Source organism: Hemiscyllium ocellatum, chromosome 14, assembly GCF_020745735.1.
Source record: "Hemiscyllium ocellatum isolate sHemOce1 chromosome 14, sHemOce1.pat.X.cur, whole genome shotgun sequence".
Taxonomy (NCBI): Eukaryota; Metazoa; Chordata; class Chondrichthyes; order Orectolobiformes; family Hemiscylliidae; genus Hemiscyllium; species Hemiscyllium ocellatum.
The window spans coordinates 63,025,151-63,038,330 of record NC_083414.1 but is presented as its reverse complement, the minus strand read 5'-3'; the positions used below and the strand labels follow the sequence as shown (position 1 = coordinate 63,038,330).

Sequence of the window (13,180 nt, the reverse complement as noted above, 5' to 3'; positions counted from 1 at the left end):
CTTGCCCTCTGCTCCCAGCATTCCCAAGGGGACCTTTTGCTTTGCCACACTCTGGTCCACATTTTAACCATCCCGACACCTCTTCCCCTTCCGACCACACATGCCAATGCCGGAGCATGAGGCACAATAGATTCTAATTCACTTCTTTCCTTCCCGCCATCCAAGGCCCAACACACACCTTTCAAGTGAAATAGTAGTTTACTATAATTCTTTCAGTTTAGTGCACTGTATTCATTAGTCACAATGTGGCCGCCTCTACACTGGGGAGATCAAATTCAGGTTGGAAGATCATGCTACTGAACAGAAGCAGGTCAAACAGCATCGAAGGAGCAGGAGAATCAACGTTTCGGGCATAAGCCCTTCTTCAGGAATGAGGAGGATGTGCCAATCAGGCTAAGATAAAAGGTAGGGAGGAGGGACTTGGGGGAGGGGCATTGGGAATGCGATAGGTGGAAGGAGGTCAAGGTGAGGGTGATAGGCCAGAGTGGGGGTGGGAGCGCAGAGGTCGGGATGATGATTACAGGTCAAGAAGGCGGTGCTGAGTCCGAGGGTTGGGAATGAGATAAGGTGGGGGGAGGGGAAATGAGGAAGCTGGAGAAATCTGCATTCATCCTTTGTGGTTGGAGGGTTCCTAGGCAGAAGATGAGGTGCTCTTCCTCCAGGCGTCGTGTTGCCATGGTCTGGCAACTTGCATGTCCTTGGCAGAGTGGAAAGGGACCCAAAGTGTTCTGCCACGGGGCACTTGGGTTGATTGGTTCGGGTGTCCCAGAGGTGTTCTCTGAAACGTTCCGCAAGTAGGCGGCCTTTCTCCCCAATGTATAGGAGGCCACATCGGGTGCAGCAGATGCAGTAAATGATGTGTGTGGAGGTGCAGGTGAATTTGTGGCGGATATGGAAGGATCCCTTGGGGCCTTAGAGGAAAGTGAGGGGGGAGGTGTGGGCGCAAGTTTTGCATTTCTTGCGGTTGCAGGGGAAGGTGCCGGGAATGGAGGTTGGGTTGGTGGGGGGTGTGGACCTGACGAGGGAGTCACGGAGGAGTGGTCTTTCCGGAACGCTGATAGGGGAGGGGAGGGAAATATATCCTGGTGGGATCTGTTTGGAGGTGGCGGAAATGACCTTGACACGGTCCTGTCCTCCTTAGTCCAAGAATTCCCCACCTACGTTCGGGACACCACCCACACCCTCCATCTCCTCCATGATTTTTGCATCCCCGGCCACCAACACCTTATCTTCACCATGGACATCCAGTACCTATACACCTCCATCCCCCATCACGAAGGCCTCAAAGCCCTCCGCTTCTTCCTTTCCCGCCAAACCAACCATACCCTTCCACTGACACCCTCCTTCGACTGACTGAACTGGTCCTCACTCTGAACAACTTCTCTTTCCAATCCTCCTACTTCCTCCAAACCAAAGGGGTAGCCATGGGCACCCGCATGGGCCCCAGCTATGCCTGCCTCTTCGTCGGATATGTGGAACAGTCCATCTTCCGCAGCTACACTGGCACCACCCCCCACCTTTTCCTCCGCTACATCAAAGACTGTATTGGCGCTACCTCGTGCTCCCACGTGGAGGTTGAACAGTTCATCCACTTTACTAACACATTCCACCCCGACCTCAAATTTACCTGGACCGTCTCAGACTCCTCCCTCCCCTTCCTAGACCTCTCAATTTCTATCTCGGAAGACTGACTCAACACGGACGTTTACTATAAACCGACTGACTCCCACAGATACCTAGACTACACCTCCTCCCACCCTACCCACTATATAAACGCCATCTCATATTCCCAATTCCTTCGCCTCTGCCGCATCTGCTCCCAGGAGGACCAATTCCAATACTGAACAATCCAGATGGCCTCCTTCAAAGATCGCAATTTCCCCTCAGACGTGATCGATGATGCTATCCACTGCATCTCCTCCACTTCCCGCTCCTCCGCCCTTGAGCCCCACCCCTCCAATCGCCACCAGGACAGAACCCCACTGGTCCTCACCTACCACCCCACCAATCTCCAGATACAGCGTATCATCCGCTGTCATTTCTGCCACCTCCAAACAGACCCCACCTCCAAGGATATATTTCCCTTCCCCTCCCCTATCAGAGTTCCGGAAAGACCACTCCCTCCGCCACTCCCTCGTCAGGTCCACACCCCCCACCAACCTCCACTCCCGGCACCTTCCCCTGCAACCGCAAGAAATGCAAAACTTGCGCCCACACCTCCTCCCTTACTTCTCTGCAAGGCCCCAAAGGATCCTTCCATATCCGTCACCTGCACCTCCACACAAATCATTTACTGCATCCGCTGCACCCGATGTGGCCTCCTATACATTGGGGAGACAGGCCGCCTACTTGCGGAACATTTCAGAGAACACCTCTGGTACACCCGCACCAACCAACCCAACCGCCCCGTGGCAGAACACTTTAACTCTCCCTCCCACTCCGCCAAGGACATGCAAGTCCTTGGCCTCCTCCATCGCCAGACCATGGCAACACGACGCCTGGAGGAAGAGTGCCTCATCTTCCGCCTAGGAACCCTCCGACTACAAGGGATGAATGCAGATTTCTCCAGCTTCCTCATTTCCCCTTCCCTCCACCTTTTCTCAGTTCCAACGCTCGAACTCAGCACCACCTTCCTAACCTGCAATCTTCTTCCCGACCTCTCCGCCCCCACTCCCTCTCCGGCCTATCACCCTCACCTTAACCTCCTTCCACCTATCGCATTCCCAACGCCCCTCCCCCAAGTCCCTCCTCCCTACGTTTTATCTTAGCCTGCTTGGCACACTCTCCTCATTCCTGAAGAAGGGCTTATGCCCAAAATGTCAATTCTCCTGCTCCTTTTAATCCCTGATGATGCAGTCTCCACATCTAACAAAAATTACATGTGCCACAGAGGTGGTACAGCAAAGGCTCACAAGACTTGTTCTCAAAATGAGTCAGTCACAACAGTCAACTGAATCCATGTTTGGACATGTCCAGTTAGCCTCATTCTTCCCACATGAAGCCACTGTCCTATAAGCTTATTTCTCTGAAGTCTTTGCCACATTTTTTTTTGAAGTCATTCACTGCACAAGTTGCATTAACCTCCTAGGTAGCCAAATCCTCGGTGTTATCACTCAAAGTATAAAAAAGTTGCGCGTCTCATCATCCTGGCACTTCTTGCCAAAACCTTAAATTTGTGATCCTTGAGCATTTGACTCATCACTGAATGGGTTTGCTTCGTCTACTTCATCTAAACCTATCACCTTTGTTTCATCAGATCCCCCCTCAGCCTCCTTCCCTGCAAGGCAACCAATTCCAGCTTCTCCAGCCCAACCTGTAAGATTCCACGTTCCTGAACCATTCTGGCAGATCTCCTTGGAACTTCTATACAGAGGAACCTCGATTATCCGGCATTCGATTATCCAAATTTCAGATTATCTGGCAAGATGGCACGGTCCCGATGCTCGGCTAAGCTATGTTATCCAGCATTCAATTAACTGAATGAAATACTCCCTGCCCGTGTTCTTCGGATAATTGAGGTTTCTCTATATACTGTTGTCTTATCCCTTTGTATTGCATGCTGCTAGGCAGGGAAGTCACCCTGTAACTTCACCAGCTCATTTTTAGGTGAATCTGGGGGTTGCTGCTCATGGAACACTCGGCCGGGGCCAACTCATCACACTGAAAGACCAATAAGTTTCTGGCAGACCAGAGAACCTCTTTCACCGAGATGATGGTCCTCCATGTGCAATCAATGTTTTTCTTTGAATGCATCCCAAACAACAGCCCATATAGCACAGAGTCTTGCGTCACAGAGCTACTCCAAACAAATATCAACAGAAGGGACAGTTAACAGGATTGACAGAGCTACGTGGACTGTTTTTGCTTCCTTGATTGATACCACATGGTCTGCCTGGTGATCTTTCTTTGTATCAGTGTAGACAGAGCTGAACTGGCTCACTGGGCCAACTCAGGGGGCAGTTAAAGAATCATCCACATTACTGGAGTCACTTGTAGACCAGATCTGGTAATGTGACCCAGATGGCTTTTATTGATGATCAACAATGATCACCATTAGATTAGCCTGTAATTGCAGAATTATAATTCAAATTCAAATTTCACCATCAGCTGGGATGAGATTTGAAACTAAACCATCAGGGCATTAATTCTTGGCACTGGATTGCTAGTCCAGTGACAACTATGAACTACGGAGTAACCATTTGGGGCGGCACAGTGGCTCAGTGGTTAGCACTCTACCTCACAACGCCAGGGACCCCAGTTTGACTCCACCCTCAGGCTGAGATTGTGGTGCTGCAAAAGCACAGCACGTCAGGCAGCATCCAAGGAGCAGGAGAACCAACATTTTGGGCAAAAACCCTTCATCTGGAATGAGGCTTGTGAGCCAAGGGGGTGGAGAGATAAATTGTAGGGAGTTTGGAGCTGGGGAGGAGGTAGTTGAAAGTATGATAAGGAGATGGAGATGGGGGTAATGGTGATGTGTCAGAGAGGAGGTGGAGTGGGTGGGTGGGAAGGAAGATGGACAGGTAGGACAGGTCACGAGGGCGGTGCCGAATGGAGGGTTGGAACTGGGATCAGGTAGGGGAGGGGAGATGAGGAAACTGGTGAAATCCACATTGATGCCATGTGGTCAAAGGGTGCCAAGGCAGAAGATAAAGCGTTCTTCCTCCAGGCGTCGGGTGGTAAGGGTTTGGCGGTGGAATAGGCCCAGGACTTGCACGTCCTTGGTGGAGTGGGAGTTGGGGGTCTAAATGTTCGGCCACGGGGCAGTGGGATTGGTTAGTGTGGGTGTCCCAGAGATGTTCTCTGTAGCTTTGTGCAAATAGGCATTCTGTCTCCCTAATGTAGAGGAGACTACATTGGGAGCAATGGATACAGTAAATGACATGTGGAAGTGCAGGTAAAACTCTGATAGATGTGGAAAGCTTCTTTGGGTGCTTGGACAGAGGTGAGGAGGGAGGCATGGGCACAGGTTTTGCAATTCCTGTGGTCGCAGGGTAAGGTGCCAGAAGGGGAAGGTGGGTTGTTGGGGGGCATAGACCTGAAAAGGGAGCCAGGGAAGGAATGGTCTTTATGGAAAGCAGATAGGGGTGGAAAGGGAAATATATCTCTGGTGATGGGGTCCATTTGTAGTAGCCGGAAATGACAGATGACGATGTGACGGATACGGAGGCTGGTAGGGTGGAAGATGAGGACCAGGGGCATTCTGTCCTTGTTGAGGTTGGAGGGGTGGGGTTCGAGGGCAGAGGTGCGGGACGTGGATGAGATGCACTGAAGGGCATCAGCAACCTCATAGGAGGGAAAATTGCAGTCTTTGAAGGAGGAGGCCATCTGGTGCGTTCTGTGATAGAACTGGTCCTCCTGGGAGCAGGTGCAGTGGAGGCAGAGGAATTGGGAATAAGGGATAGCGCTTTTACAGAAGGCAGGGTGGGAGGAGGTGTAATCCAGGTAGCCGTGGAAGTCGGTTGGTTTGTAGAAGATGTCAATGTTGAGTCGGTCACCGGTGATGGAGATGGCAAGGTCCAGGAAGGAGAGGGAGGTGTCTGATATGGTCCAGGTGAACTTAAGGTTGAGATGGAATGCATTGGTGAAGTTGATGAACTGTTCAACCTCTTCATGGGAGCACGAGGTGGCGCCAATACAGTCATCCAAGTAGCGGAGGAAGAGGTAAGGAATGGTGCTGGAGCAACTGCAGAAGATGGACTGTTCCATGTAACTGACAAAGAGACAGGCAAAGCTGGGGCCCGTGTGGGTGCCATGCTAACCCCTTTCATCTGGAGAAAGTGGGAGGATTCAAAGGAGAAATTATTGAGGGTGAGGACCAGTTCAGCCAAATGAATGAGAGTGTCAGTGGAGAGGCAATGGTGGCAGGGTGAGAAAGAAACAGAGAGCTCGGAGGCCCTGGTCATGGTGGATGGAGGTGTAGAGAGATTGGGTGTCCATAGTGAAGATGAGGCATTGAGGGCCAGGGAAATGAAAGTTGTGGAGCAGGTGGAGGGCGTGGATGGCGTCCTGAACGCAGGTGGGTAGTTCCTGAACTGGGGAGATAGGTCAGTATCGAGGTAGGTGGAGGTGACTTTGATGGGGCAGGAGCAGGCTGAGACAATGGGTCAGCCAGGGTAGGAACTAGAACTGAACGGTGCGGGGTTCCTGAACTATGAGGTTGGAAGCTGTGGGTGAGAGGTCCCATGAGGTGATGAGGTTGTGTATGGCCTGGGAAATGATGGTTTGGTGATGAAGGGTGAGGTCATGGTCAAGGGGGCAGCAGGAGGAGGCGGCTTCGAATTGGCACCTGGCTTCAGCAGTTTAGAGGTTGGTGTGCCAAAGTATCACCCTCAGATGACTGTCTGTGTGGAGTCTGCACATTCTACCAGTGTCTACATGGGTTTCCTGCGGGTGCTCCAGTTTCCTCCCACAGTGCAAAGATATAGGAGAGTGAGAGTGACTGAGAGAGAGTAAGTGAGTGAGTGAGAGTGAATGAGTGTGAGTGACTGTGAGTGAGAATGAGTGTGAGAATGAGTGTGAGTGAGAATGAGAGTGAGTGAGAATGAGAGTGAGTGAGAATGAGTGAGAATGAGAGTGAGTGAGAATGAGAGTGAGAATGAGAGTGAGTGAGAGTGAGAGAATGAGAATGAAAGTGCGAGTTAGAGTAAGAGAATGAGAGTGAAAGTGAGAGACTGAGAGAATGAGAGAGTGAAAGTGAGAGAGAGAGAGAGAGAGAGAGAGTGTGAGAAAGAGAGAGATTGAGAGCAAGAGCAAGAGAGAGAGAGAGAGAGAAGTAAAGCTATCTTCAAAAGACTGATGACCACGGCTGTGGAACATCGACTGGTCACGATTATGAAGAATGCAGCCTGGCTGCAAAGTGGACATTGGTATGCCTCCACATATACAAATGAGTCGTGACATTTTAAAAAGCTAATGTGTTCATGTCATATCATCAGCAATGAATCACGTCAGGATACCCCTGCTGGGACTGCATTACACTGTTTTTATTAGAACTATATATTTACCAGCCAGAGGAAGACAGAAGCATCACCAACTTAACACATCAGAGTAGGAATAGATCATATGGCCTCTTAGGACCTTTCCATCCTTCAATATGATCATGGTTCATCTTCTGTCTCGACACTGCTTTCCTCTTGTTTTCTATACCCCTTGATTTTTTTGCAAGATCTCTGTCCTAGCTGGGGTAAACTATACAATGGTAAAGTATCCACAACCGCCTGGGGCACAGAATTCCAAAACCTCACAATCTTTTAAGTGAAGGAATTCATTCTCATCTTAGTCCTAAATAATCAAGTCCTTAACCTGAGGCTGCGCCCAATGCCCTGGACCGGCTAGCCAAGGGAAACAATTTCTCAGTGCAGATTATGTCATGTCTGTTCAGATTTATGATGTTTTGGTGAAATCATCTCTAACTCTTTTATATTCCAGACAGTAGACACATAGCTTGTTCATCCTCTCAGGATAGAACAACTCTTCCATCCTGAATTGAACTGAATCAGCTTTATTGTCACATGTACTCAAATGAGTATAGGTCACCAGTTACAGTGCCAACTTAGGTACAAGGCAGCTAGGGACAGATCTTCAGTACAAGCTCTTAGGAAAAACAAATACAAAAATAAAGAAATAAAGAAGTCCAGCATTACACATCATTGAAATAAATTAGAAAATAGAGAAATAAAAAGTTCAGAACAGTCCTTTCAACCCAGTCCTTGAACTGATCAGAACTAATGAATAGTTGCTGAGCTGGATGGAGTTAGGGAACTCACTGACTAACACACTGTGCTGACTGATGCTGAATTCAATAATGCACAGAAGCTGTAATAACATAAGTAGCATATTTTACTGCATCTGATCATCCATAAAAAATGGCATTCATAGAATCCATTGTCAGAGTAATGCTGACTAATCTAATAGAAATGCAGCATGTTATATATATTTGCACTGACTCTCTAAGCTACACAGAAAACACACACAATAGGGTAAGAGAGTGAGGTTTTCACCTGACAATATATAATCTCGCTCATATAAAAGACCCGGCACAGTGCTCAATCCTCTGGCTATGGTTATGGTGCAGAATGAATAACAGTTGGACATGTGTTGGAATCAAAACCATGCTAGGCTAGATACAGCAGGTTACAACTCTTCAAACCAGACTTCCTTCTAGACCCCATTTTGTGCTATCTGGAAAATTTCTAAGAACAACTGGGATAGAATCATATCAGGGAGAAACTGAGGACTGCTGGAGATCAGAGTCAAAGAGTGTGGTGCTGGAAAAGCACAACCGATCAGGCAGCATCTGAGGAGCAAGAGAGTCGACATTTTGGCATTCCTCATGCAGGGCTTACGCCCAAAACATCGACTCCCCTGCTCCTCAGATGCTGGCTGTGCTTTGCCAGTATCACACTCTTCGATAGTCACATCAGACTGTCATCATGCAACTCGTAGTCTTCAGACAAACAGGGACACTGGAAAACGTCTGGATGCAAGTATTATAACAGGTTCTCCCAGTAATTCAGAATGTATAGGCCATGGACCATAACAGATGCTTATGGTCCATATAGATCAGATTTAACAACCTGACTGTGCTGGGCTTCCTGATATTGGTGGCAGTAACTGCTGAGATTACACCTATTTGAGATATCCCTGAGTGGGGATTTGAAGACCTACATGAACTATTCTTCCTTTCATCCTGTGCAGTGACACATGCTGGCAAGTGCCCCCTGCGAAAGACACAATCAGGACCAATTGGGACACCATCAGCACTCCAGTGGTGGGAGTGGCCAGACACAAACACTTGGACAACCTATAGTCAAGCAATTGAAGCACTTGGACTGTACCCCAAGATCCTAGGAAAGGGTTCAGGAAGCAAAGAAAAAAAAGCAAAGTTACCTGGCTATTGATGAAGGTGAAGCCGGGACCACATCGGATGAACAACGTTCATCTTTCAAAGAACTAGGTACTGAAAGCAAGTCTGTGCTCTCTAATAATGGGGGCTCATCCTGACGTCGCTCTTCTTCACTACAGTCCATGTCCTCCTTAACATCCTCTCCTGCAAGTAAGATTTACAAGTTAATCTTAATTGAACGTGGATGAGCCAGTGCTTAACAATTATTTAGTTTGCAATTGGAGTCCCATTAGAGACTTGAGTAGGAAAGCAGTTCTATTTAATACCCTTGTTATGATCCAGACAAAACACCCTCAAAATATATTAAGAAGATAGTCTAGACCCTACGTTTTTTTTTTAATTAAAAGGTAAATGTAAAGTGCTGTGTTCCAGATGCAATTTGACTGGTCAAACTACCAGACTTGAAGCAAAAGACACTTTACTCATACACTATAGTTAAAATACAACAAAAGGAAACATAAACAAGCTCCAAAAAAAAAAGTAACATCCTATAAATACATCTTTGGCAAAAGGCAAATTCAGTAAAACATATCACTGATTGTTGATGTGGACTCAATGAGCACCTTACACTTGCCTTGAAATAAAATAAGTAAAAGGTTAGGGTATATTGGTCTGGTCCATAACACTTGACACTTTTTCTTCCTTAGTAAATACCAATACAAAGTACTAATGTAGTATTCTAAACATGCTTTGTACCCCTATGTATATACTTGTCTCTCAAAGACTCTAGCCCCCTTTTACTGCTAACTTTTATATGCCAGTCTTGTTTCCCTCTTCATTTCCTCTTTCAACTTATTGTTGAAGAACTTGATACACATTGTTTATCCTGCTTTTGTCTCATGGCAGCTGTCAATGTATCCATGCCTTTGATGAAACTGCAAGTTCATCAGCAACAGTAGAGTCTATTAAAATAACACAAGAAAATGATATAGGAACAAAAGCCACACATCTTCAAAAGTTGAAAAGGATTTTCAAACTTTTTGAAAATAAAAATCAGCAGCATTATAATCATTCGCCTCTTTCGAATCTGACAAAAAAATGCATTCACATGTCTTAAAGGGTTTTTATACACTGGACAACGTAGACAGTCGGAATGTTGCAAAAGCATAATTATCTGTCTAAGAACAGTACTCTGTTGACAGTCAATCAGTCCCTTTGACACAGGTACGATCTCCTATTATTTGGATTGCTGGTGACCTTTCAAATCTTTGACAATACACAGAAGAGAGTGACAGGACTGACAATCACTTACAAGTGACCTACAAGAAATGGACTGAGCTTTTAAAATGGGTCCAAATCAGCAGGGGCCACTGTTATACAAGTGACACTTTTCCATCTTGCTTTATATTTTGAATAAACACTATTAATCATTCTTCAGAAGCTAAAAAGTTGACATGGGTGTCAGTACTGTGCACAAAGTTCAGTGCTAGCCATCACACTACCATAGAGTCAATGGTGGCATCTTTTGCATATCCTCCTACTGAGACAATTAGAGAGGAGGAATAGATCATAGGAGCCTCAGTGACTGTTATATTTGTGAAGATATATACTGTCAAAGTTGGTTGCGTACTAACTTTCTGATCTGTCTGCTTTGCAGTTCTATCTGCCACTGTATTATTCTGAACATCTTCTTTAAGAGCCGCTGTATACTTGGATAATAGGCTGGACCCTGTTTGTTCTTCGGCCACGTCTCGCTGTAATGCTCTGACATATGCACAGCTTTACACATAAAATAATATCAACATTATTCTGTCAATAGCCAGCCAGTTGGAGCATGACTTCACAGAGTGTGACAGAAGAACCCAGGTAAATAGTGCTGTGAGGAAGGCATATGGTGTACTGGGCTTTATTGGCAGAGGAATTGAGTTCCGGAGTCCTGAGGTCATGTTGCAGTTGTATAAGACTCTGGTGCGGCCTCATCTGGAGTATTGTGTGCAGTTTTGGTCGCCATACTATAGGAAGGATGTGGAAGCTTTAGAACGAGTGCAGAGGAGGTTTACCAGGATGTTGCCTGGAATGGTAGGAAAATCTTATGAGGAAAGGCTGAGGCACTTGGGGCTGTTCTCATTGGAGAAGAGAAGGTTTAGGGGAGATCTGATAGAAGTGTATAAGATGATTAGGGGTTTAGATAGGGTAGATACTAAGAACCTTTTACCGCTAATGGAGTCAGGTGTTACTAGGGGACATAGCTTTAAATTAAGGGGTGGTAGGTATAGGACAGATGTTAGGGGTAGATTCTTCACACAGCGGGTTGTGAGTTCATGGAATGCCCTGCCCGTATCAGTGGTGAACTCTCCTTCTTTATGGTCATTTAAGCAGGCATTGGATAGGCATTTGGAAGTTATTGGGCTAGTATAGGTTAGGTAGGATTCGGTCGGCGCAACATCGAGGGCCGAAGGGCCTGTACTGCGCTGTATCCTTCTATGTTCTATGTTCTATAAGGCAGCTTTAATAACCGTAACTGGTGAAAGCAAAAACTGAAAATGAACACCAAACCTTAAGATCAATAAAACTAATTCCATTATATTTCCATTCTACTGGGAAGCAAAACATATGAATATCCAGAGATGTGTTTGTGAGGTTTGATTTGTGAAATTTCAACTGGCATTGGACTTCAGTTTTAAGACTTGATCAAACTTTGTGAATTCAAAATCAACCGCTCTGTTCCTTTTACCTGAGATGGTTGGACACTGCTCTTCAGCATCCTTTTCTTTCTGCATTTTTGTACCCTTTGTTTTCCATCTGCTCCTCACCTCGGCCACTAGTTGTTGAAATTCTTTGCAATGTTTTATACCTGCAATGCAACATAGCAGAAGACTTTTAATTGCACTGTAACAATGAAAATGGTCCTGAGATCCCAGTTTACAAATACTGCAATGGGTATTTGAGTAGTGGCAGTGAACTGTGGGACTTTTCCACATAGTTAACTTCACAGGACAGTAAGCCCACTCATAATCCTCTATTCTTCTCTTAAGATTTCCAAAAGGTTCCAAGAATTGAAAAGGTCTGGTCAGTTCCACTGAGGGTGATGTCTAAATTCATTTATATCTCATGAAACCGATATCTACTCAAGTTGCAGTCGACTCAATCACTTCACAACCACAATCAACCTGAAGGACATATATCACCATTCCAATTCCAACTACAAAAGGGAGACAGGAACTGAAATATGAGGACATTAAGAGGAGAATTCCACCCTGCCTATTACAAGAGAAAACGGGAGGCACAGTGAGAGGACTGTGTTTCAAATGCGTCCGCCAACAAAACTTTTCCCTAAAAATCCTTAATTATTTTTATTCTTTCACGGGATGCAAGTGTCACTGGCAAGGCCAGCGTATGTTGCCCATATGGGTCTGGAGTCACATGTAGTTCAGACTGTGTAAGAATGGCACATTTCCTTCTCTAAAGGATATTGGAGAGCCACATGGAGTTTTATAACACTCAATGACCGAGGCTGCCTCCTGCCTGGTCATCCTAGAACATTCTGTATGTGTAGCACTTCCCTGTCACAGTCACTGCTGGAGAACTCCTGGACAGCTTCTCTCCTGCACAGGGAGAGCTGAACAGGAGGGATATTGAAAGAGGAGGGCCCAAGGTGTCACCAAGACTCACCAGATCACATACTCTCCCTTTACCTGTAGTTCCCTCAGAGATTTGAGATATTAGTGAGACCATACTTGGGAGTATTATGCATAGTTTTGGCCTCCTAATCTGAAGAAGGATGTTCTAGCTAACAAGGGAGTATAATAAACATGCGCCAGACTGATTTTAGGGACATCAGGACTGGTGTATGAAGGGAGTTTGGATCAGTTAGGACGACACTCACTGGAGTTTTGAAGAACAAAGGGGTATCTTATGTAAACCTATAAAATTCTAACAAGACCGGACAAGTTAAATGCTGTTCGGATTTTCCTATTTCCCAATCAATAATAGTTATTATGGCCACCATCACTGAGACCAGCTTGCAATTTGAAGTCCAACAGGTGCTGAGGTGGGATTTGACCTCATGTCTCTGAGTATTTGAACTGTAATACTGGTGCGCCAGATTGGCAGTCAGTTCCATCCAGTCACTCTCTGCATCCTGATAAATCTCTGTTCCTGCTTGATGTTAACCACTGGCTTTATTGATATGTACACCCTCTCCAGCCTGTAAGAGAAAGCCAGTAGCAAGTGGGAGAGTGCTAATCACCAAAACGTGGGAAGGGGATTTATAACTCGTATGAAAGTGTGATTCGAGACATTTTCACTCTTGATATGGAAGCTGATTTAACA

At 46.2% G+C, this 13,180-nt stretch overlaps 1 protein-coding gene across 1 annotated transcript in view; it reads right to left on the bottom strand.

The window, feature by feature from the left end:
- Positions 1 to 13,180, bottom strand: part of rad18 (RAD18 E3 ubiquitin protein ligase) — a 299,135-nt gene that overhangs the window by 111,421 nt on the left and 174,534 nt on the right. Inside the window, exons 10-11 of the mRNA XM_060835233.1 lie at positions 11,583 to 11,702; positions 8,893 to 9,052 (exon numbers count right to left, since the gene is read on the bottom strand). Coding sequence (XP_060691216.1) covers positions 8,893 to 9,052; positions 11,583 to 11,702 — 280 coding nt within the window. The remainder of the gene's footprint in view (positions 1 to 8,892; positions 9,053 to 11,582; positions 11,703 to 13,180) is intronic.